We start from the raw sequence: 27,996 nt of genomic DNA on the forward strand, positions 1-27,996 counted from the left end.
TCGCTTTGAAATTCATTCTCTCTTTGGCACTGATGTTGCTGGGACATTAACACACACATTACCCTAGCTATTCTCCTTGTAGTTTTCACTGATAAAGGAAGGAGTTCCAGGATAGCATTCCCTGTATTTCAGAGGAGTTAAAAGTAAATTTTCACCCCCAAACCTCGTACATCTGGCTTTCAAATGCTGTCTGTATGAACATCACCCTTTACATTGCCTCTGCTGAGTAGGGACATGAGCCAATAGGCTAGGGTTACCATTCGTCTGGATTTACCCGGACATGTCCTCCTTTTTGTGTTAAAAATAGCGTCCGGGGGGGAATTTGTAAATCACTAAAAATGTCCGGGATTTCCCCCCCATGCAGAACGAAGCGCGGCTGGGAGGGCTGCAGGAAAGTCAGCCGCTCGCATGGGGCTCTGGCAGCCAGAGCCCTTCCCCCGCAGCTTGCCGGGCTGGACTCCGGAGCAGCTGTAGAGCTCCTCCTCCCCGCCCCCCCCCCACCCCGCATTCTGAGCCGGCCGGCCTGCCGGGCCATTTGCATCGGGCCTTGGCAGCTCCTCCTCCCCTGCAGCCCAGCGCCCTGCTCTGGCAGCACTGTGCAGGGGCAGGGATCAGGTTGTGTGTTCCCTTCTCAGCTACACGGGTGTGACTCAGAAGGTGGAAGTAAGAGGAGTATCACATCCATTGACCTCAATGGAGCTGCGCTGATTTACGCTCACTGAGGGGCTGGAATTCTGCATTTAAAGCTGAAGTCTTGACCCTTCTTTGCAGTGGAAGAAAAATCCCAGTGCAAAGCAACTGTGCACCCTACATGATGGCTGATGGCTTGGCCAAGGTCAGAGAAGGGGTGGAGCTGTAAGATCAGCCACTACACGGATTCACCAGCTGTTTCCTCCTTCACCCCAAGGAGTCGGAGAGCAGCAGTAACAGACACTACTGCAGACTGAAGAGGCTGTTAACAGCATGGAATGGCTTTGTGCCATTCTCCATTCTATACCCCAACAGAATTCTGGGAAAGCTAATTGTCGTGTTGCGAAATCCAATATTGCATGCTGCTGAGTGACAACACTGCCCACCAAAGTGGACAGACCCCCTCATTTTTCAAACCAGCTCAGCCAACCACACTTTGGAGACCAATAACACCTCACACAGAGCACTAAGGGGCCTGGATCTGCTGGCTCTGAGAATGAAGAAAAGAAACATAATTATCAAAGAATAGAGACTAGACTCAATAAGTGCATTACACAGACACCTTTATTTTTCTCAATTAGCAATGAAGTGCCGTTCCATTCAGAGACTGAGTTGATTAGAATTTCTGTTTAAATGTACAGTGTAGATCTCTTGACATCACCAGCAGAAGGTGGGCTTCCAGAACAGGGTGCCTCTCTAGGGCTAATCACAGGAATGGGGCACGGAGATGAAATGTATGTCTGATTTTCCTTATGCATAAAATAAAATCAGGAACAGTGAAAAGATCCTTTCCATTATTCATCCCTAAATGGAAACTGAGGGTGGCCCAAAAATCTAAAAAGAAAAGGTGACATTTATGAACTATCCACCTGTAACTATATTATTACGACATCTGAGGGCAAAACTCAGGGATCTCAGAGCAGACATACAACACTTTCTACCTGTCTAAGGGTTTTCTCTCGTCACTGTACTATTTAAGCACGTGGGTGCTCTAATATATCATCTCTAGTGAGATGACAGTAAGTTACAGCACAGTTTATAACTAATACCTGTGTTCACTTGGAAGTTAATAAAGCTCAGAGAAAACTTGACAGAATGGGGTCATAACTGTCTGTGACTGCCTATGGCTCTGGACTGATCCCAGAGTTTTAGTTCAAGCCCATCTGTAGTTTAAAACATTGGAAACCTTTATAAGCATTAGGATGATTAGACAATGACATGGGCACCCAAGGGAAGTTGTGGTTTTCCCTTCAAACTGGAAAAATTCAAGGTTAGACTACATAACTGTGAAAGTTACTAGTGACCCCCCCTTAACAGAGCAGCCTTTATGTCAACCAGGGCCATTAGGGGGAAGCAGACACTTCAAGTACACAGTAGCCTGAACTTTTCAACTGTCTTCCCTTCAAGGCCTTACGGTAGTTGGAGCTGGTCCCAAGCCGGTTTTCACTGGCCAGATAGCAAAAGCACGGGTCTGACAACCACCAATCAAGTGTTAACACTGCAAGGACCTTTGTCTGAATGTGTATAAAGGATCTGTAAAATGTGTGTAAGACAGAGTTTTTTTGTACTAAGGTGCAAAGCTCTCCTTTCTTCTGCAGAATAAAGCAACTCTTCCTTATCCCTGTCTGGCTGTTATTGGCTCTCAGCTAGGCAGACCCGATATTTCGGTAACAGTTTCTGGCGACTCTGGTGGGACTATCCTAGCTCGGACATTGGACTCCGGACGGCTGCGGCGAATTGGGAACGGCGCCAACGGGGTGTTTCGCCCCTTTTCTCTGCTTCACCGCAGCCCCTGGGGTTCGTGCTCCGATATGGTGAGTCCTAATAGGATAAGGAGACACTATCTGGTTCTGGTCTGGTTAACCGGTTAATGAATTTCTGTCTTATACATTTGGGTGTTAGGTGTGTGGACGGAACTGAGCCTCTCATTCGTAATTCCTCAGAGTGGAAGCCACCGCGTGCGATGAAGCTCTGAGGTCGAATTGGGATCCTTCTGTCCCGTCCCCTGTAGCCGTCAGTATTAGTAGAAATTCCTGTAATAGGATCCTATTAGGCCATAATTCCCTCTGTTCTCTGTGTAATTCTCTGTTAGAGTGTCAGCAGGCAGATGGGTGGGTCTCTGGTAAAACCCTCTGAGGATAGCCCTTTAGATTATATGTTAAGTAAATGGTCTTTACCCGGTGTTTAAAAAGAAATAGTTACACCTTGTGTAGAAATTGATGTGGCTAGTGTTGTGGAAATTGAATTGTGGAGAGGATGTGCATTTTCCCCAGAACATGTGCAGTGTATATTGTAGCAGAGGTAAAAGAAATGCAAACCTACCAATATAGGTTGTGTTGTCTTTTTCAGATCACTGGATGTTTAAAAGCAAGAGTTAGAAGTAAAAGGCAATCAAAAGTCTGGGAAAGTTAATTGTGTCCCTTTTTTTTTAAGTAAGAATCTTTAAGCTGTGGATAGCTTTGGATCTGGAAGCAAGCCAGAAAGCATCTGTAGTAATGTAATTTTCTAACTAATAAGGTAGAAGCTACTGAAACCTGGGCTGCCTATAAAATAAATACAAGGAAATATGGGGTAATTCTGTTTTGCCTAAAATCAACAAGAGTATGTATATATAAAGGAAATATTTTAAGCAATGACTGACTGCCCAGAAGGGGTAGGCCTCTGTTCTTTTGTCTTTCAGATCATCAGAGAAAACAGATGCCAGCTGAATAGCATTCAACGTACCATGCATTTACTGGCACAATAGGAATTATTTTTGTGTTCTATGGCCAAAATTGTTGTTAAAATTTGCATACCAACAGTCTTTGGAAGCAAGGACATGGAAGGTTAACCCATTCCCCATATTGCCCATGGGATCCTTCTGGCTACCTCAGATTTCTAGCCAGAGGGCTGGGGAGGGAGGAAAGCTATTGGACACCAGAGGTTGTACCGAGTGGACACCTCAAAGGTGGGTGTGCTTGTCCTGGTTTGTTGCTCCAAAGCTCTGTAATAAAGTTATTTTACTGGAAGGGTGTACATGGCATACATTGAGTAATAAGACTAATGTACTGTATAATGGCAATGTGTATGTGTTCACTGTTGGGAAAAGGTGTATGAGTGAAGAGTGGAAGTTTCCTTTGTAGGTTAAAAGAAGCCAAGAAGGAGAAAAGGAAAAAGAACAGAACGAGTTAACTGAAAAAAAAAATAGCTAGCAAACTCAGTCCAAAGATAAGATGCTGGCACCATTCAAGGACACTGCCCACAGCTAAGACTTGACTGATAGCCAAGAAAAGGGGGGCCTGAATGTGCCCAAGCAACTATGAGATCTGCAAAACACTGCCAGGCATTAATGAAATGTGTTAGGTTTCTTTTCTCACAGATAAAAGAAGTGCTACCCAAAGACCCTAGCAGCCCTGCCATTCATTGAAACAAGGAGACTGAATCTATGTAAAGTCCATCAACGAAAGACTGCTTTGGCTCCCCACTGGAAAGGCCCTTTCCAAGTGCTGTTAACCACCAACACCGCTGTGAAGTGCCAAGGACTACCTGCCTGGACCCATGCTTCTCACTGTAAAAAGACCCCTCCACCTCGGGAGGACTCTCCAACTGATAAGCCTATTTCTCCTTCTACCTCTGCTGTGCCTTCTGGACAGCAGGAAAAAGGAAAAAAGACAAGGTGAAGTGCTAGTAACCTCCCCCTTGTCCACTGACAGACCTACTGTGAGTGGACAAGGGGGAGGTTACTAGCACTTCACCTTGTCTTTTTTCCTTTTTCCTGCTGTCCAGAAGGCACAGCAGAGGTAGAAGGAGTCTACCTCCCCCTTGTCCACTGACAGACCTACTGTGCCTTTGGATTTTTCTAGAAGAAGCAAAACCATTATAGGGTGATGTGCTAGTAACCACTCCCCTGTATGATGCTAAACCACACTGTTTCAGGAAAAGAGAAGAAGGAACACTTGCTTCATTGAAACCACAAAGTCCAGGGATTCCTGACTGCAAGAGACATTAAGAACTGACCCTGGTGAAGAAACAAAGAATTCTATACTGGCAGGAAGAAACTTGTGGGACCCATGCTTGGGAATGTGGTATAGTACTACACCAAAAAGAAATGTATTAGGATATCAATGAACTGTGATTAACACTACACTAGGGACTGTTAAATTTTCATTACCCTTATTCAGTTTCCAGATCACCTCTACATACCCAAATTGCTCACAGGGGGCTGCCATTAGATTAGCACAACAGAGGGCTTGGGTTATTTCCTCTAGAAAGAAAAGTGACTTGACCGGATCCCTATGGGATGGGGCCAAAAGTGCAGCAGCAGTTTGGAATATTTTTAAGAACCAAGAACATGATGAGAAATTGGGGCACAGCTAACCCAGGTACAGGCTGGAATTGGTGAGTTACATGTTATCTCCGCCCTTAGTTCTATGACCCAGAAGTTGCTGACAGAAATGGTATTGAATATCACTGAGGCTGGGAAGGCATTGCAGTGGGATCTAGCATGTTCAGAAATTCAGGATTTCCTGAATGACCAGCTAATGGCCATTCAGAATGATCTAGAGCATCAGGCTTGGCCCACTGCCCTTACAGACACATCAGGAGTACCATCTGATCTGTGGCCATGGAGACATACTTGGAGACTTTCTGGGTGGAAGTGCGGACGTTCTCAGTGCTCCTTCCAAGCATATGGACCGGTTGGGGTGTGTGTGTGGGCTCCCACATACCGAATCCTGCCGGGTCCATGGGGAGGATGCATGTGGGATTGGGTAATTCACTGAGACATCTGCGAAATTAGACTACCTGGTATGCCCAATTGATTTTTAGTCAGTGCTCCTGGGATTACACCTGACATTTGGATGGGATTAGGGAGTCAATGGACATTTTGGTCATTAGAACCCCCACAACTTCAGTGTATCCGTAAACTGAAGCCAGGAGAAGTTGTTACTCTTCATGACTACGTTTGCTGGGAGGGTAGGGGACAAGGAACTACCCTGACAGGACACTTACTTTTTCAAGCTAATGATAGCTGTGGGTATGTTAAAGCCACCACATTGCAAGACATACATTTTAATCTCATTACCACTGCAGGCAATCATATTATTTACTGGCCTGCAGATAGAATTTTCCAAGTAGCCCTTAGGTTCCAGATACCCTTTAATTGGACTAGTTTAATACCTGATCGATTTCAAAATTTGCTTTCACTGTTACCAGAGGTTCAGAAAATCTCTGAAGTACAAGGGCAAATTCACATGCTTCAATATATATATATATATACATATATATATATATATATATCAAGTTGAAAAGTATGCCTTTCATACACCTTATAGAGTGTCTATTTTATGTATTAAGTATGATGTATTGTGCTTTATGACTAAAACTGAACAAAAACCCCATCATATTATTGCTATGGGAATGTTATTGCTTGTATTGTTATTAGTTAGTTTAGGATTATGTTATTGTTGTTGAGGATGTAATAATAGTAAACCTTTCATGTCCATGCTCATCATGCATTGTCATTACATCCAATCAAAACCCCTTAGGTTGAAGCATCTGAAGTAAAATCTGAATTCCAAGACTCAATGCAAATAGAGATTTGAAAATGTTTGTTGTACTAGTAGTACAAAAGGGGGTGTTGTGGAAGCAGAGAAAGAACTGACAGGAAGGGGATGCAATGCATGACAGTTCGTTAGCAAGAGTTAGGCTAACTGTAACCCTAATTGCATAACGGGCCTGACAATTTTTGAATTTGTCAGGCCCGAAGGGGGGACTGTGAAAGTTACTAGTGACCCCCCCTTAACAGAGCAGCCTTTATGTCAACCAGGGCCATTAGGGGGAAGCAGACACTTCAAGTACACAGTAGCCTGAACTTTTCAACTGTCTTCCCTTCAAGGCCTTTCGGTAGTTGGAGCTGGTCCCAAGCCGGTTTTCACTGACCAGATAGCAAAAGCACGGGTCTGACAACCACCAATCAAGTGTTAACACTGCAAGGACCTTTGTCTGAATGTGTATAAAGTAGGGTTACCATACGTCCGGATTTTCCCGGACATGTCCGGCTTTTGGGGGCTCAAATCCCCGTCCGGGGGGAAATCCCCCAAAACCGGGCATGTCCGGGAAAATCGGGAGGGCTCGGCCGGGGCCTCTTTGTCTGGGGCCGGTGCGGGGCCGGGGTCGCGGGGCCGGGGGCATGGTGCCGGGCCGGGAGCCGGGCCGGGCGCGCGGTGCCGGGCCGGGGGCCAGGCTGGGCCAGGGTCGCAGTGCCGGGCCGGGCTGGGCGCGGGGCTGGGCGGGGAGCCGGGGGCGCGGTGCCGGGGGCGCGGTGCCAGGCCGGGGTCCGGGCCGGGAGCCGGCCCGGGAGCCGGGGGGCCGGGCCCGCGGGGCCGGGAGCCGGGCCGGGCCCGCGGGGCCGGGAGCCGGGCCGGGGTCGGGGAGCTGGGCCGGGCCCGCGGGGCCGGGAGCCGGGCCCGCGGGGCCGGGAGCCGGACCGGGGCCGGGAGCCGGGGTCGCGGGGCCGGGAGTGGTCGGCCGGGGCCGGCACCCCAGGGCCCGAGCCGACCCACGCTGGAGCCGCCGGGGGCCAGCCTGGGCCGCGCCTCCTCCCCCCACACCCCCCTTACCTGCTACAGGCTTCCCGCGACTCAAATGTTCGCGGGAAGCAGGGGAGGGGGCGGAGACTTTGGGAGGGGGCGGAGTTGGGCCGTGGGCGTGGGCGGGGCTGGGGGCGGGGCCAGGGCCCCGGGGAGTGTCCTCCATTTGGAGGCACAAAATATGGTAACCCTAGTATAAAGGATCTGTAAAATGTGTGTAAGACAGTTTTTTTTTGTACTAAGGTGCAAAGCTCTCCTTTCTTCTGCAGAATAAAGCAACTCTTCCTTATCCCTGTCTGGCTGTTATTGGCTCTCAGCTAGGCGGACCCGATATTTCGATAACATAACCTACTACAGGGAACATTTTGTGATAATGGGCCAAATTCAGCTTTCAGTGTATCCAGAGGAACTCAGTTGCAGTCATTTCCTGTGGATTTTTACCAGAGTAATGAAGTGCAGAATTTGTGTCAATGAAATCACTCCTGCCTCACTGTGGGGGGTTGAATAAATGACCCCACCCAGGTCCATTTTGCTGTCATTGTCGGGGCCTCAGGCACTGGTGTACCTCGGTCCCGCCTATTCTCTGTGTGTGGCACATAAGTGTCTAGTCTCCCATAGGCTTTAATGCTTTGGTCTGGTTTTGGTTGTTGGGTTCAGTGTTAGGGTTGCCAACTTTCTACTCACACAAAACCGAACACCGTTGGCCCTCCTCTGCCCTGCTCCTCCTTCGAGGCCCCGTCCCTGCCCCACCCCTTCTCTGAAGACCCACCCCCTTTCAGTCCACCCCCCCCGTCACTTGCTCTCCCCACCCTGACTCACTCACTTGTTTTCACCAGGCTGGCTCAGGGCATTGGGGTGCAGGAGCAAGTTAGGGCTCTGGGTTCTGGGATGGGGCCAGAAATTAGGAGTTCAGGGTGCAGGAGGGGGCTCCGGGCTCACGCAGTGGGTTGGGATGTGGGAGGGGGTGAGCGCTCCGGCTGGGGGTCCGGGCTCTGGAGTGGGGCTGGGGATGAGGGGTTTGGGGTACAGGAGGGTGCTCCAGGCTAGGATTGAGGGGTTTGGAGCGCAGGAGTGGGATCAGGGCTGGGGCAGGGGGTTGGGATGTGGGGGGGGGGTGAGGGCTCTGGCTGGGGGTGCAGGCTCTGACAAGGCTGGTGATGAGGGGTTTGGAGTGCAAGAGGGTGTTCCGGGCTGAGACTGAGGAGTTCAGAGGGTGGGAGGGGGATCAGGGTTGGGGCAGGCATTGGGGCACTGGGAGGGCGGTCAGGGTGCAGGCTCCGGGTGGCACTTACCTCAGTAGCTCCCGGAAGCAGTGGCATATCCCCCCTTTGGCTCCTACGGGGAGGCGTGGCCAGGTGGCTCTGCGTGCTGCCCTAGCCGCACGTGCCGCCCCTGCAGCTTCTATTGGCCATGGTTCCCGGCCAATGGGAGCTGTGGAGCCAGTGCTTGGGGCGGGGGCAATGTGCAGAACCCCCTGGCTGCCTCTATGCGTACGAGCTGGAGGGAGGACATGCCGCTGCTTCCGGGAGCTGCATGGAGCCATGGCAGGCAGGGAGCCTGCCTTAGTCCTGGTGCACTGCTGATCGGACTTTTAACTGACCTGTCAGGGATGCTGACTGGAGCCAGGTTAAAAACCGGACACCTGGCAACCCTATTCAGTGTGCGGGTGCTGGGTGGTGTTGGTAGCCTGTGATATACAGGAGATCAGACTAAATGATCTGGTTGTCCCTTCTGGCCTTAAACTGCATGACTCCATTCCAGTCCTAATAGCTATGATCCTAAGTACATCCTTTGTCATCACTAGGGTCAGTATAACACAAAACCTTATTTCTTTGTGGGGTGACCACTGCTGCCTTTTTCCTGCCTCTCCACAGAGTTCTAAAACACTACAAAGTATTATGACTTACGGTTTTAAATGCCCATAGGGACCGTTTTTGTTCATCCCATCAATGGTTTTCATGTCCTCCTCAGAGAGCTGGAAGTCAAAAACCTGACACAGAAGACAGGATCAAACATTGGGTTATTCCTGCAGGATGCATGTGCATCTACAGAAGCACAAGCCTCATGTTATGTGAGAAGGAAATGAAATAGGTATATTAATTTGGGCCTGCTCTTTCCACTGTATTTTAGATATTTCAGAGGTGAAGGGTATGTAGCTATGTAACTGTTGTGATTTCATTTTCTGTGCATTTTACCTTTAAACTTCTAGGAATCTGCTGTCTGCAGAGGCAGCTGCCATTTTGGGAAGTAAAGGGCATGTTACAGAGGAGATAAACACTGTGCTCTCTCATGTAGCTGTTCCTCCTTGTTTTGTTCTTTCCCTTAATCCAGAATAAGTCAGTCAGTCTGATATTCCTTGGGTATGGAAAATAGAACAAGGGATCCCATTGGAAGCTAATTTACCTGGGAAAGCTGTTTAAGACCCTGGACTAAAATGGGCATTGGAGGACAGAGCAGGGTTTGGAGAGGACCCATGGTCTAGGCAAGAGGCTGAGGGCAGGAAAGGGGCACACTCCCACTGGAAGATCATTTGTCTTTCCCATTTGACGTCAAGTATAGGGTTAGCCATTTTGGGAAAAGGCTCCACAAATCAGTTACTCCCTCAGAATTTTCCCTTTTGGAGACACAAGGAGGACACCAGGGTTTTTTCTCCCCATATTATTATTTGTTCTCTAGTGGGTGCCAAGTTACACAGTTCAAATGTTAAAGTGGCAAAAGCCTTCTCTAAGTATAGAGAACCTGCCTGAGAACTGCGCTACACAATGTCTGATAGTTCTCAGGCAGGATCCTGCAGTGCCATATTGTACAAGGGCACAAAAGTTCTCAGCCCTCTACAGTGTCCCATCTAAATCTGTACACAGGGAGGTGTGTCCCTCATCCTCTTCTCTCTCCCCTCCTGTTTTACCTGCAAGTTTTCTTCAATACGCTTTCTGGTGAAGCTCTTAAAGAGGACCACGATACCACGCTGCAGCTGGTAGCGCAGGGCTACTAGAGCGGGGCTTTGGTTGTATTTTCTGGCAATTGCACCCAATACTGGGTCCTCCAGCAGAACTGGGGTGCTTTGGTCTATCCTACAAAGGAAACAGAGAAACAGGGAGCATTTTGGGGATCAGGAAAGCAGTCATCTCAGCCTAGTGAGAACAATGCCTGTGAAATCTGAAGATAACCTACTAGGTCTTTACCAACTCTCATTTTTATTCTATAACTCTATAAATACCAGATATTTTGAAGACAGAGGATACTTTCCCCTCCCTCCAACCCATTTTTGAGGTTCTAAACCTGGGAGCACAGTCCAGTTTCTTTCCTTACCACATCTTGTCTCTCTGTGATCCCAGAACACTATAGGCTTCGAGGAGGATATCCTTGGATTTGCAGAAGGCCAGTAGTTTGCCTTGGTTGAGGTAAGGGTGACATTCAACCTGCAGAATCACCCCGCAACCCAAAATTGAGATTTCAGATCATATAAGCAGCAGCAGTCAGACAAAAGAAACAGCAGATGTTATGTCGAGGGGATACAGAATGTTAAAATATCAAAGTACATTTCAGTAAAATATCCTTCAATTAAAATACAGCCTGGCAGGGCAAGTGACCACGGGGTGCAATTTAGCTGATAACAAATCCCAAGAAACAGTTTATCTAGTAGAGGACAGTGAAGCCAATACATGCTGTGTGGGGACAGGCTTAATAAGGACTTATAAACTGAGGGCCAAATCCTGCTTGCCTTACGCATGACTGTAGTCCCACTTGACACCTCACTAAGTCTTCCACAAGGAGGTTTTGGCCCATCGTGTATTGTTACGCAGCTAGAATATGGATCAATATCATGTCCTGGACCAATACTGCCATTAAAGCCATGGCTATTAGTTGTAGTGAGATAATTACTAATAGATGTTCTATGGGTCTTTACTGGGACCAGTTGTAACTGTAGCTATGGACGAGATGGCACTCTCATTCTAAGCCCTTATTTTCAGTGGCTGATAACTTCCCCTCATGTGGTCTCTTGGTCTAAAATTTCTCATGCTTGGTCTCAACTCATAAATGAATTTTTTGAGGGGTAGGGAAGAAATTGAATCAAAATCAGTTCAGTCATTTTTGAGTATGAAACAATAGTTTTTTCCTCAAGATAAGACATTTTACTCTTACACATTTTAATATTGTAATTTAGAAGTTTAGGTTTTCAACTTCAAAATGACCTTCTACCTATATACAATCCTCCATATAGAACTATGCTAAGTTTAAAAAGAAAAACACTTGAGAGGTAAAATTACTTTCAACTACTGACTATGGGATGCTGTGCATATCCTGGGTTATTTTGCTTATCCTATATAACTCAATTCTTTCCCTTTATCCAGCATGTATAGAATACATCTGGGTATCTATGTGAAAGGTAGGCAAATAGATTAGAAAGTCACATTTCTGAGTATGAGTTTGGATAACCTGGTAACAAAACCTCCTCACATCCCAAGCAGAGAAAGGCTGATGCTCTGAAAGTCCATTCCCATAGCAGGGGAATGAGGTAGCAGGAGAGGATCTCTGGATGTGCAGGGAAGCAGCTGTGTCTCTCTTTCTCCTGCCCCTCTCAAACACTGTTTCCTTTATGGGTATTTTCTACTTTATTCTTTCTTGATTGGCATTAGTTTTTCCATTAATTTAATGCTGGGCACAAACAAAGCCCTTTTCCAAACTCCATAAAATTATGTTTTTTTTTTCAGAACTTGAACATAAATCTGTATTTGCTAATGGCCCCCATCTTTAACGTCCACTGGTCCTAACACCCAAAAATTCTGAGGAGTTCAATATCAGGGTCTAACTGTTGTGGCTTGTATCTATTTGAAGTGAAGCAATAAGGTTTCCCTTTTGATTTAAAAGAAAGGCTGGACATTATCTCCTGCTGAGAAAGACATTCTGGAGTTTCCGTTTCCTTTAAGCACTGAGGTTCTTCTCCCATAAATGAAAATCTTCACTGACTACAAGTTCTGAATTTCTTCTAACTCAACACTTTTAGGTCTCCATCCAAAGACCAGAGTTTTACCTGGTTGAGAACAGGTTTGTACTTGAGCCCTGGTTTGTTCAGGATCATCTCCAGCTGTCTGATGTTGAAGTTGGACACTCCAATGGACTTCACCAAGCCTGCGTCTTTACATGCCTCCATGGCCTGGGAAAAACAACGATGGCCAGTTCCATTATCACTACTGGTAGTATAATTTCCATAAGACTAGAAAAATTATGCTCAACTAGGCACACTCCATGTAAAATCATTCCACCAAAATATCATTACACATACAGTAGGGGACATTTGATTTGTTCTAGAACAAAACTCTGATTTAGAGACAGTCATTTTCTAACCATTCACTTAGGCATCAGATCTCCGTCCAATCCACTGAAATAAAGTAAATCTTTTCCCCCAGTAGAAAGTAGACAATCTGGCCACTGTCTCTCCCACTTGCTTTCTCTCTAATTTGTCCCTTACATCTACAGAACCTCAAAGACATAGCGATACCCAATCATTGCTAGTGAACAATACAGAAATAAGGATACCACATAACTATGGGACTACGAACACCAGTTTAAGAGTTTTATAGCAAAAAAATAATTGAGTATGAAAATTAAAGTGAAAACACAAGAAATATTGAAGGAGATGGACAGGTGCAGTGGTCACCGTTAGAATGTCTGTATTTACTGACAGTAGCCATGCTGTGGTGTCTAAGATGCGCCAGTGTTTCCCTGCTCTCATAATAGGAAATGACTGCAGAGTCTCAGATCACAAGCAGTGCTACGATAACAATGATACTGTAGCCAAATCCTGTTTACTTTTTACATTTAATAGAAAAAGCTTGCTAGGGTCCACTGAAGGGAAGGCACATATCACAGGGGAAGTTTTAGCTTTTTCCTTTTAAATGAGGGAGTTTAGTTAATGCTCATGAAACTGAGGAACCAATAGCACTAATTAGAACCTGGGATAAGGTGAGCAGACACTATGCTAACTTCCCCAAAGCTCTGTCAATGCACCTCGATTCTAACCTGATGCCCCTTTGTATTTCATTTCTGGCTTCTCTTGATATAGAAGCACCAATGGTATTAAACTGACTGATGGATTTTGTAATGTGGTTAAGTGTGGACAGATTTTGAACCTAACTCTTCAGTGCTGGCTGGCTAATAAGCTGCAGTGCCAAGCCACTCAAAGAGCATTAGCTAAAGAATTAGGGATCTGATGGAGTCCTCACCTTGGCTGACTCTAGGGCAGAATATTTCATCCCTCCTCTGTGGAAAACATCCACCTGTAAAGCCCAGACTACAATTCTGTCCCTGACAATGCCTTTGGCAATATCCCTGTCCTAAGAACAGGGAAGGCCAAAGCATCTCAAAGTGCGGTTCTGCTCTACAAAGTGATTCTGTTAAAAAAAAAAAAAAAAAAAAAGCATGTGAGATTTCATGTTTATTGTCTCTCAGTGATTTCCCCCTTAAATCTGCTCAGTTCACACGTAAAAATACATTTCACTTAACTAGCTACCCTGAATACTCATTGAGGGTCTGGGCTATGCACAGCTATTGTACTGGTTTAATTCTATCAGTCTGACACTGATGGAGTTAACTTTCCCTAGTATGATGGCGCAGCTCCAACAGCAGTCAAGAAAGGGTTAAAGAGCTCCTCTGGGCATAACCCACCACACGCATGAGGCTTGTCAAGCCTGGAGTAGGGTAGGACCTTAAAAGGGAGGATACTGGCTCAGTCTGGGTAGGAATCTGGTGTGAGCAGAGCTAGAGCTCCCCAAAAGACAGGGGTTGTTTCCTGGGAAAACTGCGTGAGCACACTGGCCCCCTATGAGGAAGTAGAGGGACTGGCTTTTCTATACTTTTCTATACATTCTCCTTTGCCCTCTAAAAAGGTCCTATGACTGACAAATCCCGGAAGTCTGAGCACTCTCTGGGTAACAGTCAGCTGGCTGCCTAAGGAAACTGGATGGGCTCTTAATTAACACTGTGTTATTCATGTCACTCACCTCCCAAGTTTGACGCAGATCTACAACATCGAAAATGAGTTTTCCATTTTCATCCTTTGGGAGTGGATCTGTCCCAGGCTAAAAACAAAAGGGAAATCCCCCTTGGTCGTGATGCTTTTTACACAAGTGGATTTTAACTATTTTGTGGCCAAGGAAGGAGTTGTAAGGAGGAGGAGTGGGGGAGGGAAGGTGTTGAACTCTAAAGCTGGATAAAAGCAATAGAATCTAAAGTGTGGAAATGGCAGAAGTGCTAATTGACTTTTTTGTCTCAGTTTTTACCGAAAAGGTTAGTACTGATTGGACCTCTACCCGTGAAAATGAGGTAGGATCAGGGGTGCCGGAACAGGAGGGGCCAGGTGGCCATGCCCCCCCCCCCCCCATTTTTTACCAGTCATAAGGGCGAGTGACAGGAGGCAGAAAGGAACGAGCAGGGAATGGTATCTAGGGGGGAATAGGAGCAATGGGAGCGGGGCCTCTGGGGAAGAGGTGGAAATGTGGGAGCCGGGTCTTTGGGGCAATAGGCAGTTTGAGGGCGGTGGCCCAGGGAGAAGGGGTGGCATCAGGGCGGTGGCTTGGAGAAAAGGAGTAGTGTGGGGCCTTGGTTCGGGCGCCTGTGCCCTCCCATCCTTTTAGGGTACTTCCGCAACTCCTGCATAGGATATGAGACTAAAATAGAGAAAGAAGAAGTTAAAAATTACTTAGACAAGTTAGATGTCTTTGAGTCACCAGGGCCTGATGACTGAGGAGATATCTGAACAATTTGTGATTGTCTTTGAAAAGTCATGGAAGATAGGAGAGATTCCAGAGGACTAGAAAAGGGCAAATATAGTGCCAATCTATAAACGGGGAAATAAGGACAAACCAGGGAACTTCCTAACTATCAGGGTGGTTAAGTCCTGGAATAAGTTGCCTAGGGAGGTTGTGGAATCTTCATCATTGGAGTTTTTTAGGCGCAGGTTAGACATACACCTGCCAGGAAGGGTCTAAATCAGTGGTTCTCAACCTATTTACTATTGTGGGCCGTATCCAATACTACCCTGTATGGACCTGAGGATGTCAGATGGGCCGCAGCTCTGTGTTGATTGGGCTGCAAGTGGCACGTGGGCCGCAGGTTGGGAACCACTGGTCTAGATAATGCTTGGTCTTGCCACAAGTGCAGGGGACTGGACTAGATGACCTCTTAAGGTCCATTCCAGTCCTATGATTCTACCTTGAACTGAAATGAATGCCTAGAAATAATTTTGTGTCAATAAGAGGATATGTTTTGATCCTGGAAAATTAATTAGCTCAGCTAAGCACTACTTTGATAGGAAATTCTGTTTATACGCAGTGAAAATAAAGCATGAATGTCAAAAGCAATTAGTGCCTAGAGATATTATAGATAAAACATATGTGGTGTCACAGAAAACTGATAGCTTCTCTGACAAAAAGAAAGAGGTTTGAATTAATGAACACATGATTAATAAGCTAAAGAAGTTAGAGTTGATTACAACTGATCACAGTAACCCAAGGTTAGTTTTATACATTATTGGTGAATTTCCAGAGTAACTAGAGATAGCTTTTGATCATTAAGTGTATATTTGAATTTAGAGAGTTTCCAAGATAGTTTGTAAATTTGCCAGTCCACACATATATATGTATATATTAGTGGCATAGTGTGAACCCAGGTAGCATATGATGTTTTAATAGCATGGATTAAAAGCATAACCTACGTGCTTAATATATATTGATTGTCAAGGACAGACAATATGAGTTTCCTCCAAAAAATATTTCATTATAGACTGTGCTTCATGCATTAGTTTTTCTTTTGTCTTTTGCCTTCCCCTCGAACACCCATCATAGGCTACTACTGTAGGCTGGACGTACGACTAGATGGACTATGGGTCTTTTTTCAGAACAGCTCTGCTCTGGCCCATGGATATACTACCAAACATTTGTTTTCCTGTGTATATTTTTTAAAGAAATGTTTACCTTTAGAGACATGGGGTTGTGGATAATGAAGAGATCAAGATAGTCAAACTTAAGTTTCTTCAGTGATTGTTCCAGGCAGCTTCGGACAAGTTCAGGACGGTGAAAGGTATTCCAAAGCTGTAATGATTCAAACACAACTTTTCTTTCTGAGAAAGTCCTCTCTTGTCTCTTCTTTCTGTAAAAACCACTTTTCTAAAATGTCTTAGTCATATCATATCTCTGGCTTTACCTTTTTAACAGAAGTGTTGTGTTGTGAGTTGGTTGTGCGCAAAGATGCACATGAGAGTAAGAAGTGAATGTTTCCTGAAGAAACAGGACGAGCGGCTGAAATGCAGCCAGGATATCAGAAGTGCACTTGGTCCATACAGGAACTCTATGTGAGGTCAGTCTCAAGGTTAAAATCTTTTGGGCTAAATTTGTTGTCCTTGGTTATTGGGAGTCACTCTGTTGTCTGACTTCAGGAGTCGGCCCTGAATGAAGTAGCCGTTTTAGCTTTGCTTTCACACAGGTAGAGATGAGCCTTGTGCTCAAACCTGTAACTTGTTATAGAATGCAGTTTCCCAATTCTGTGAATAATACTCCCCTAAATGCAATCTTTTTAAAATTGGCTTTGACATTGACAACATTCTTCATAAATTAGACAAAATAATTAGCTCAGGAAGCAGTACGATAAAAATACCGATGTTAAAACAAAACCCACTTACCTTTCCTGTGTAAAATATGTCCTCTCTTTTGACTGTTCCATCTGCAATCTTCTCGTGAACGGCTCGCCCAACCTCCTCCTCAATCCCATATACAAAGGCCCCATCAATATGGCGGAAGCCAACTTCAATAGCCACCTTTGTAGCCTCCTCACATTTACTTTTTTGAACCTACCGGTTAAGAAGGTGTAGTGTCAATCTCTCTGGATTAGGGATATTTTATGCCAGTCGCCTAGAGCTTTGATCCCCATCTGAAAGACCTGATGTGGAGTTTTTAGATTCTGATACCTTCACATTTAGAATCTTTGAATTTACCTTAAAGGAAATTCAAAGATTCTGGGCCCGATCCTCTTTTGCCACCATCTTGTGTCATCATCTAAACCACAGCAAAGTAAATGGAATGTAGGTGTAAAAAGCTACTATTCAGACATAGCAGGTTTTTTACTCCCACTGTGCACAGAAGTAAATAACTCCTTGAAATGCAGAGCAACAGCGTATCAGGCCCATTATTTCAGCTTTCTTTTTACAAGATTTAAAGATCAATCAGTACAGGACCCTGAGACCAGGAGTGAGGAGCTGTGAGAACCAGATATCAACATACACTGTGGATTAGAACCCTCAGTCTAGCTGAGCTGAGCTACAACCCATTTATTTAAAAAAAATCTTATGATTTATACGCCAAACTCATGATTTTGTCAAAACTGAATTATGGTTTTGAATTCTTGAGTTTGGCAGGACTGCATTCCTTTCATGAACAGTTGTAACAAAGGCAGCTATTAAAACTGTTTGGTGAGAACTATGATTTCATGAACCCTTGTTGCTTCTTGGGTAATGACTCAGCTTTCTTCCATCTAGTTACATCTTGACTCTATTAAGATTAATAATTGAAAAATATCTGACAACAGCCATGCTTCCTAGAGGACAAATCTCTGTTGAGGCATGTGTGATTCTCATTACACAAAGGCCCCTTTACACCACTCTGGCAGTGTGATGTAAATTACTTAAATTACTCCCACTTTAGAGTGGTGTCTTAGTATAACTGAGAAACTGGCCTGAGTGAACGGATGCAGTTGACAAAGACTGCAGTGTGTAGTAAAGTCATATTTTAGGAGGTGGTCTTTTCTGGGAGGAGTAGAGAGATCATATCAGTCTGGCTAATACCGTGCAAAGATTGGAAGGACTCACTGAGACATAGGCCTCTATGTCATTTAGGTGCTTTTGAAAATTTTATCCTTATGAACTAAACCCAGTGAGGTAATTCAGGTATGATCAGAATTTTACAAAACTGGGGAAACTAAAACACAAAGAGGCAAGTAAGATGCCCAAAGGTTCCATAAGTGACTCAGAGGCAGAATCAGATATTCTGACTCCAAGCCCCCTGTTCTGGCCACTAGACCCGTCCCCTCCACACTGGGATCAGCAGATAGCAGGACTGTTGAGAAGGGAGAAAAAGGAAATATACTCATTTTCCTTCCCTCAGTGTAATTCAGTGAGCAGCACTAGAAGGGTTAAAAATAATTAACTTCTCTTTAAAGAAGCTCAGGTTGGGACCAAAATGCATTGGCAGAGACATACGGGCCAAAAGCTGGGAAAGGCAGTGCTGTATGTCAGGGCAAAGGTGCAAAGGTAGTTAGATAGTGGCTCTGGACTAGAGTAACTGGGTGCTGGAGGTCAAAGAGGTGGATTGACAGATGCATGTGGGGCTCTAGGTGGTAGATCTGCTGTAGATCAGGTGTTTTGGTAGCTCTGGGTCATGGAATCGTGCATCAACACCACATTCACTCAACAACCTTTTCTTACAGACGATGATATTCTTACATTTATATACTAGTATCATCTTTCACTCTAAACCCCAAAGCACTTTTCAGACATTGTCAATAGTTTTATAAACTAATATACAGGGATCTCATCTTGCAGCCCTTTCTGAAGTGCTACAGGCAATGGTTATAGCAGTGCCCAGCAATGTTAATCAACAGATTAAGGACAAAGAAATCCATGAAAGATTTACTTACTTCATCAGGACAATAGGTACCAAAACCTAGTGCAGGAATTTTATTCCCATCATTCATCTTAATACAGTGGTCTTTGTCAAGCTCCATCTCTTTACAGTATTTCCTCGATTCTTTACTGAACGCTGAAACTTTGCAGCACTGCTGTATGAGCCAGCAAGGGTTTCAGAAAGAAAACAACTGTACAAAGTTCTATTTTATATGCATTTTTCCAGGGCGTGGATGTTACAGGCAGCAGGCATAAGGGGGGGAGGAACAAAAGTGCAAATTCAACATGACAAAGCAAAATCAGAAAACACACTATCATTATTAAACAATGGGTTCAAAGTCGGTCTTTTCCCTCACCTTTATTGCCTTAATATTGCTTCCATGTGACACAGAATAGACACATATACAAGATCTCCCTTCAAATTCACAGTCACTCTACAATGGGTACAAAGCATTTCCAGAAAAATATAATTAGGAAACTGTTATACACTTTAAGAAAACATTTTAAAACTAACACTTATCACATATGTTACTAAATTTTCAAACTCATCAGACGAAAACAATAACAATTAAATTACATGTGAAAATAGCACAAGAGAATTGCCTACTGTTTAATTGCTCCTATGAATTACAGATTTGAGTGGCCCTGAACTACTGGCTCAAAGAATAAAGATAAGAAACTTTGTTATCAAAATCAGAATCAAAACATAATAACTGCATTACATAGAGACCTTTATTCTCCCCTCCCCCAATAATCTAGAACCATGCTAGAGATCAGTTGTTCGGAATTTCTGTTTAAAATGTAATGGGTAGATATCTTGTGCACTCTACGCTCCCAGAGAAGAGTATTTCTCTAGGACAGGGGTGGGCAAACTGGCCCGCAGGCCAGATCCAGGCCCTCAGGGCTTTGTATCTGGCCTGTGGGATTGCCACCCCGATGGCGCCACGGGTCCCGCGCCGCTCCCAGAAGCAGCCGGCACCACGTCCCTGTGGCCCCTGGAGGAGAGGCGGCAGAGGGCTCCGTGCACTGCTCTTGCCTGTGGGTACCTCCCCCGAAGCTCCCATTGGCCAGAAACGGGGAACCGCGGCTAACGGGAGCTTCAGGGGAGGTACCCACAGGTGAGGGCAGCACGCGGAGCCCTCTAACCCCCTTCCCCAGGGGCCACAGGGACGTGGTGCTGGCCGTTTCCTGGAGTGGTGCAGGTCCAGGGCCAGGTCCAGGTCTGGGCCAGTAGGAGGGAGCCTGCCCTGGCCCTGGTGCATGCTGCTGCCACCCTGGAGCTGCTCCAGGTAAGTGGCGCTGGGCTGGAGCCCACACCCTGAACCCCTCCTGAACCTCACACCCCAATTCCCTGCCCTGAGCCCCTGCCGCATGCTGCACCCCAACCCCCTTCCCTGATCCCCCTCATACACCGCACACCCCTCCTGCAGACCAACCCTCTGCCCTGAGCCCCCTCCTGCACTGTGCACCCCATCTAGCAGCCCACACTCTCTCCCGCACACCAACCCTCTGCTCCAACCCTGCATTCATGGCCCTGCATGGAATTTCCCCATCCAGATGTGGCCCTTGGGCCAAAAAGTTTGCCCACCGCTGCTCAAGGACTAACCCCAATAATTAAGGAAGGAGAAGAAAATTGGATCTGATTTTTTATAATGTGAAAGAAAAAATCAGGAATAGTGAAAGGGTCATTTTTAATATTCATCATTAAACTAATACTAAAAAGAAAATAATTTTATTAAAATAGTCACATGCACCTGTATGGCTAGAACAATGGAATGGTTTCTGTCAACTCTTTCTTGAAGCTTGAAACGTTGCTGCACTGCTGCGTGAGCCAGTGAGCAAATGCAGCCCCTGACTGAAGTTTACTTTTATTTACTAAAGCATGGAATTGTGGGATTGGCCAAGCCTACAAATGCAGTCTCCAGGGGGATGAAGAACAGCACACTGCAAACCAGCTGGGAGGTGTTCAGCATTGCTTAATACGATGCTCAAAGATTAGTCAGTTTTTGTAATGCACAGGCTAAAAATGGGGGGAGGGGGAATATTTAATCAGATCACTTCAGGAGAAACAGCTGAAAAGAGAATTAAGGCAAACTTTTCAGAGTCGAGCCTCCTCTTACCCCTGTCTGTGCCTGCCCCCGATTCCGGACTGGGAATGGGGCTGCGGCTCTGGTGTGGGAGATGGGGGGACGGACGAAGATAAGAGTAAGAGGGCTGAGGCTGCGGCTGCAGCTGGTGGGTGAGCTGGGAGTGGGGCTGGGGCTGGGAATGGAGCTGTGGGAAGAGGCCGAGGCTCGGGGCAGGAGTGGAGCTGCAGCCTCACCATTGTGGGGCCAGCAGCCAGGCCTGTGGCCAGCTGTGGAGCTGTGCCAAGACTGGGCCCGGGACCCAGTGCTGTAGCTGAGGGTGAAGCTGGAGCACAGCTGGGGGCAGGGTGGGGCTGGTGACGTTCCCTCTCTACCTTCCCATGGGGGCTGGCCAGACCAGCCCCACCTCCCTAAACATTCCTCCACAGTTTGGGGACTTCTGAATTAAGGTCTCCTCTTTTCTAAAGCTGGAAAGGGGACAAACAACTCGCTTTGAAATTCATTCTCTCTTTGGCACTGATGTTGCTGGGACATTAACACACACATTACCCTAGCTTTTCTCCTTATAGTTTTCACTGATAAAGGAAGGAGTTCCAGGATAGCATTCCCTGTATTTCAGTGGAGTTAAAAGTAAATTTTCATCCCCAAACCTCATACATCTGGCTTTCAAATGCTGTCTGTATGAACATCACCCTTTACATTGCCTCTGCTGAGTAGGGACCTGAGCCAATAGGCTGTGAGAAGAGAATGAGGAGGATAGGGATATTCTGCAGGGAGACTTGAATGAGCTTGTGAATTGGAGTATCAGAAATAGGATGAAATTTAATAGTGAAAAGTGTAAGGTGATGCATTTAGGGATGAACAACAACAATTTTAGTTACAAGCTGGGGACGCATTGGTTAGAAGTAATAGAAGAGGAGAAGGACCTAGGGGTCCTTGTAGACCGCAGGATGACTATGAGTCGACAATGTGACGTGGCGGTGAAAAAAGCCAATGCGGTCTTGGGATGCATTAGGCGAGGTATATCTAGTAGGGATAAGGAGGTGCTGCTTCCGTTGTATAAGGCGCTGGTGAGACCTCATTTGGAGTACTGTGTGCAGTTCTGGTCTCCCATGTTTAAAAAAGATGAACTCAAACTGGAACGGGTGCAGAGAAGGGCCACTAGGATGATCAGAGGAATGGAAAACCTGTCGTATGAAAGGAGACTAGAGGAGCTCGGGTTGTTTAGTCTGACAAAACGAAGGCTGAGGGGCGATATGATTGCTCTCTTTAAATATATCAGAGGGATAAATACAAGGGAGGGAGAGGAATTATTCCAGCTTAGTACTAATGTGGACACGAGAACGAATGGATATAAATTGGCTGTGGGGAAGTTCAGGCTTGAAATTAGACGAAGGTTTCTGACCGTCAGAGGGGTGAAATATTGGAACGGCCTTCCGAGGGAAACGGTGGGGGCGAGGGACCTGTCTGGTTTTAAGATTAAGTTAGATAAGTTTATGGAGGGAATGGTTTAATGGTAAAACATATTAGCCAAGCAATGGCAGGTAAATAGTATAATGGCTAACAGGGGTCAGGCTGGAGACTCTTGCCTACATGCTCGGGGTCTTACTGATCGCCAGATTTGGGGTCGGGAAGGAATTTTCCTCCAGGGTGGATTGGCTGAGGCCCTGGAGGTTTTTCGCCTTCCTCTGCAGCATGGGGCAGGGATCGCTAGCAGGGGGGTTCTCTGCCAATTGAAGTCACTAAAACACAGGATTTGGGGACTTCAACAGCAGAGTCCAGGGAAGGGGTAGGGACGGTTTTGTGGCCTGCAGCATGCAGGGGGTCAGACCAGATGATCATAATGGTCCCTTCTGACCTTAAAGTCTATGAGTCTATGAGCCTGCAGAGAACTACACACACTGTGTGCTTTCAGTAGAGCAGCGTAGGAATTATCTGAGAAAACATCCCGGGTCATTCCCAAGTGTGAGAGTCATGGCCTTTGCCCTTGTGTGCTTCGTTTCACATTAATATAAAAGTAACAATGAGCACAAAGTTACACACTGGGGGTTTCTGCTATCTCAGAAAAGGAACTGAGCATGAAGAAAAATAAACCCTCTAATTTTGTCTGATGCCCATCTCTGACTTGTTCAGCTGCTGTCTGCTATGATTCTCAGACATTAGAGATGGGAAAGACCTGCTAGGTTATCCACATCATGATGCCTGGTACAGGGCCGAGCACATAATTGGTACTTCAACAATAATAATCCAGCCTATTTCCCAGCAAACGCAGGATTATTCCCTACAAAGTGTCTGTCTGGGAGAATTCAAATAACTCCCAATGTATCTTCTTCATGCATAGATAGACTAAACAGAACTAGGAGCTGCATTATAAGAGAAAGTTCCGCTCCCACAGCCCAGTTATGGTTCATCACAGGTAGCTGGGCTTGTTGGAGGTTATTGGCCAGATCCACAGCTGGGGTACGTTGGCACAGCTCCATTTTAGCAGAGAGTGACTCTCAACATGCCTGAGGCAATAGTGGAGCAATGTAACGTACCCTATCATGGCTCATAGAATACACCAATGTATCTCTATTGGCCACATTGTCTATATTACCTTGAAATATTCTGGAACAGTTCATGAGCTGGTTTAAATTCGCGTAATGCCAGTGAGTCAAATTCCTTTCTCAGCTACACGGGTGTGACTCAGTGGTGTACTAAGAAGGTGGAAGTAAGAGGAGCATCACATCCATTGACCTCAATGGAGCTGTGCTGATTTACGCTCACTGAGGAGCTGGAATTCTGCATTTAAAGCTGAAGTCTTGACCCTTCTTTGCAGTGGAAGAAAAATCCCAGTGCAAAACAACTGTGCACCCTACATGATGGCTGATGGCTTGGCCAAGATCAGAGAAGGGGTGGAGCTGTTAGATCAGCCACTACACGGATTCACCAGCTGTTTCCTCCTTCACCCCAAGGAATCGGAGAGCAGCAGTAACAGACACTACTGCAGACTGAAGAGGTTGTTAACAGCATGGAATGGATTTGCTGCCATTCCCCACTGGTAATAGAATTCTGGGCAAAGCTGGCTGTGGTGTTGCGAGATCCAGTAGTGCATGCTGGGAATTGTAGTCTTTGAGTTTAAAAAAATGTAAGAGGAAGCGGGAGTGGGCTTGTGTCAAGATTGGGTCAGGGGCTGCTGCTGCTGCAAGTGTTTCTGCAGTGGTGGGATTGATGTTTTAATAAAAAAAAAATCTTGTTGGATTTTACTCTTTTGGTCTTGGCCTCCACAACTGCACACTGGCCTACATAGTGCTTGGGGTGGATTTGGCCCTGAGTAATATTTAAATAGTACCTTTCTTGGTGAACAGAGACTGTGTTACGTCTAATTTTTATGAAGTGTTACCTGTTTTTAGATCTGTGTGAGCTAAGGAATAAACTTTGGGATTTTTAGTCTATAGTTTCTCTTATATTCAGGGTCTAATCCTGCAAGCTGCTAAGTGAAGTTAACGCCCTCCAAAGTGAACAGACCGCCTTATTTTTCAGATCAGCCAACCACACTTTGGGGACCTATAACACCTCATACAAGGCACTTCTAAGGGGCCTGGGTCTGCTGGTCCGAGAATGAAGAATAGAGACTAGACTCAATAAGTGCATTACACAGACACTTATTTCCCCCCCACCAGCAATCAAGTACCATTCCATTCAGACACTGAGTTGTTTTGAATTTCTGTTTAAATGTACAATATAGATCTCTTGATATCACCAGCATTATCTGGGCTTCCAGAACAGGGTGCTTCTCTAGGACTAATCACAGGAATGGGGCAAGGAGATTAAATGTATGTCTGATTTTCCTTATGTGTGAAATAAAATCAGGAACAATGGAAAGATTCTTTCCATCATTCATCTGTAAATATAAACTGAGGGTGGCCCACAAATCTAAAAAGAAAAGGTGACATTTATCAACTATCCACCCGTAACTATATTATTAGAACATCTGAGTGCAAAATGCAGGGATCTCAAAAAGTAGAGATGTGATATTTTCTACCCATCTTAGGGTTTTCTATAGGCCCATCACTCTACTATTCCGGCACGTGAGTACTCTAATATACAGTAGCTATTCAGATGACTTTACATTACAGCAGAGTTTATATCTAAACCTGTGTTTACTTGAAAGTTAATAAAGGTCAGAGAAAACATTGGGTCATAACTGTCTGTGACTGGCTATGGCAGAAGGCTGTTACAAGAGATAATTATTCTCAGTAAACAGTGAGGCTAGAACAAGTAATAGTGGGCTTTGATGAAGATGGAAAAATTGTCTTTAAAATGCAGACAGGCCCAAACTGTAAAGTTGAGATCCTGATCTGGATGCAAAACCTGAGTGTGTTTTGGTTAAGCCCATTGCAGACATAAACACCACCCAGATCCGCTGCTTGTTCAGAGAAAGCCCCTGGTGGGCCGGGATGGTTTGTTTACCTGCTGTGTCCTCAGGTTCGGCTGGCCGCGGTTCGCCGCTCAAGGCCAATGGGGGCTGCAGAAAGCGACGCGGGCCGAGGGGTGTGCTGGCCGCCCTTCCCGCAGTTCCCATTGGCCTGGAGCAGTGAACCGTGGCCAGTGGGAGCTGCGATCAGCCGAACCTGCTGACGCGGCAGGTAAACAAACTTGCCCGGCCCGGCCCGCCAGGGGCTTTCCCTGAACAAGCGGCGGACCAGCTTGGAGAACCACTGGTCTAGACCCAAACTTCTGCAAAGATCTGGGTTGTTAGGGTGCAGGGAGTTCAGTTCTCAGCTGCACCCAGTGGCACTGTGCAGAGGTAGGGGTATGGCACAAAGGGGAAGTTTGCAACTTTCTGAGCCTTGGGCTAATCCCCAGGGTGCTCTCTGCTAGCTGGGAACTGCTGGAGCATAGCAGCACTCCGGTCTCACTCTGTCCTGAGAAATGCCATCAGCGTATCCCTCTATGCCAGGGGTGGCGAACCTGTGGCTCCAGAGCCACATGTGGCTCTTCAGAAGTTAATATGCGGCTCCTTGTATAGGCACCAACTCCGGAAATGGAGCTACAGGTGCCAACTTTCCAGTGTGCCAGGGGTGCTCACTGCTCAATCCCTGGCTCTGCCCCCCTCCACCCCCTCCTCTGAGCCTGCCATGCCCTCGCTCCCCACCCCCGAGCCTCCTGCATGCCAAGAAACCGCTGATTGGCAGAGCTGCCGGTGGGCGGGAGGTGCTGGAAGCGGGGGGGTGGGGGGAGGAGAGGGAGAGCTGATCGGGGGAGGCTACTGACGTATTACTGTGGCTCTTTCGCAATGTACATTTTGGCAATGTACATGTAAATTCTGGCTCCTTCGCAGGCTCAGGTTGGCCACCCCTGCCCTATGCCAAGGTCCCGGAGGGTATGGCAAAGAACCTGGCTCCATCGGGCTCTCCTCTGCAGGGGATATTTCTATGCGGATAGCACTGGAACAGAACACAGGCCCCAGAGAGGGGCTCTGGACTGATCCCAGAGTTTTAGTTCAGGCCCAACTCTAGTTTAAAACATTGGAAACCTTTATAACCATTGGGATGATTAGACAATGATATAGGCATCCAAGGGAAGTTGTGATTTTCCGTTCAAACTGGAAAAATTCACGGTTAACGAGATAACCAACTACTAGGAATGTGCTGGGATAACGGGCCAAACGTAGCTTTCAGTGTATCCAGAGGAAAAACAGGCGCAGTCATTTCCTATGGATTTTTACCAGAATAATGAAGAGCAGAATTTGAGCCAATGAAATCACTCCTGCCTCACTGTGGGGGTTTGAATAAATGACCCTCCAAATCCATTTCACTGTCATTGTGAGGGCCTCAGGCTCTGGTGCACCTCAGTCCCTTTTATTCTCTGCGTGTGGCACATAAGTGTCTAGTCTCCTGCAGGTTTTAATGCTTTGGTCTGGTTTTGGTTGTTGGGTGGTATTGGTAGCCCATGAGATACAGGAGATCCAACTAAATGATGTGGTTGTCCCTTCTGCCCTTAAACTGCACGACTCAATTACAATCCTAATATCTATGATGCTAAGTACATCCTTTTGTCATCACTAACGTCAGTATATCACAAAACCTTATTTCTTTGTGGGGTGACCATTGCTGCCTTTCTCCTGCTTCTCCACACAGTTTTAAAACACTACAAAGTATTATGACTTACTGTTAGGGTGACCAGACGTCCCAATAAAATTTGGACTGTCCCGATATTGAGGCGTTTGTCCTGCATTCCAATCGATGTTTGGGTGGGATGCAGTTTGTCCCGATATTTCGCACTTCCGGGCTTGTTTGGTTTTTTGCTCCACTGGCAAGACCCCCCGCCCCCATGTGTCCCAATATTTTCTTCCTCTCATCTGGTCATCCTATTTACTGTTTTAAATGCACATAGGGATGGTTTTTGTTCATCCCACCAATGGTTTTCATGTCCTCCTCAGAGAGCTGGAAGTCAAAGACCTGACCCAGAAGACAGGATCAAACACTGGGTTATTCCTGCAGGATGAATGTGCATTTACAGAACCACAAGCCTCATGCTGAGCCAAAAGAAATGAAAGATGGTATAATAATCCTGGCCTGCTCTTTCCACTCTATTTTAGATATTTCAGGGATGGATTAAGAAATATTGGGGCCCCGGGCACAAAGAACATTTCTCCCCACTCCCCTTGCACCATTGGGGCCCACCCCCTGCTCCTCCCCTTCCCCCAAGTCCCCGCCCCCTGGCCTGGTCAGAAGCTGGACCATGGTAAGAGCTGCCCAGGGAGCCCGGGCAACTGTGGAGAGCCCTGGACCCTCCACCTGTCCTGGGTGATGCGCCCTGTGGGGCAGGGACAAGGGCTGGTCTCGGGCCCCCTGGTCCCCTACCCAAGGCAGGTGCAAGGTCCTGGGGTCCCCTCAGCTGCCCGGGCTCTGTGAGCAGCTCTTACCACAGCCTAGGGCAGTAGTCTCCAAATTGTGGGGCATGCTACCCTAGGGGGCATGGAGAAATGTTTGGT

The 27,996-nt window shown here is 46.3% G+C and overlaps 1 protein-coding gene and 2 long non-coding RNA genes across 3 annotated transcripts; 1 reads left to right on the forward strand and 2 right to left on the reverse strand.

Annotated features, from left to right (window-relative positions):
- Positions 1 to 1,236: 1,236 nt before the first annotated feature.
- LOC135975605 (estradiol 17 beta-dehydrogenase 5-like) lies at positions 1,237 to 27,574 on the reverse strand. The gene is made up of 11 exons (XM_065567070.1): positions 27,171 to 27,574; positions 19,287 to 19,364; positions 18,945 to 19,133; positions 16,936 to 17,103; positions 16,232 to 16,348; positions 14,261 to 14,338; positions 12,292 to 12,414; positions 10,569 to 10,678; positions 10,165 to 10,330; positions 9,167 to 9,249; positions 1,237 to 1,524 (listed from the first exon to the last, which is right to left on the reverse strand). Exons 3-11 carry the CDS (start codon positions 19,029 to 19,031, stop codon positions 1,485 to 1,487), a joined length of 972 nt encoding a protein of 323 aa, XP_065423142.1. The 5' UTR covers positions 19,032 to 19,133; positions 19,287 to 19,364; positions 27,171 to 27,574; the 3' UTR covers positions 1,237 to 1,484.
- On the forward strand, positions 1,518 to 6,504 carry LOC135975609 (uncharacterized). The gene is made up of 2 exons (XR_010592559.1): positions 1,518 to 2,504; positions 4,049 to 6,504. It is a non-coding gene; the product is annotated as an uncharacterized LOC135975609 (long non-coding RNA).
- LOC135975611 (uncharacterized) lies at positions 3,701 to 4,562 on the reverse strand. Its single transcript, XR_010592563.1, has 2 exons — positions 4,485 to 4,562; positions 3,701 to 4,361 (listed from the first exon to the last, which is right to left on the reverse strand). It is a non-coding gene; the product is annotated as an uncharacterized LOC135975611 (long non-coding RNA).
- Positions 27,575 to 27,996: the final 422 nt, after the last annotated feature.

The sequence above is a fragment of the Chrysemys picta genome, chromosome 1 (genome assembly GCF_011386835.1).
Source record: "Chrysemys picta bellii isolate R12L10 chromosome 1, ASM1138683v2, whole genome shotgun sequence".
NCBI lineage: Eukaryota > Metazoa > Chordata > Testudines > Emydidae > Chrysemys > Chrysemys picta.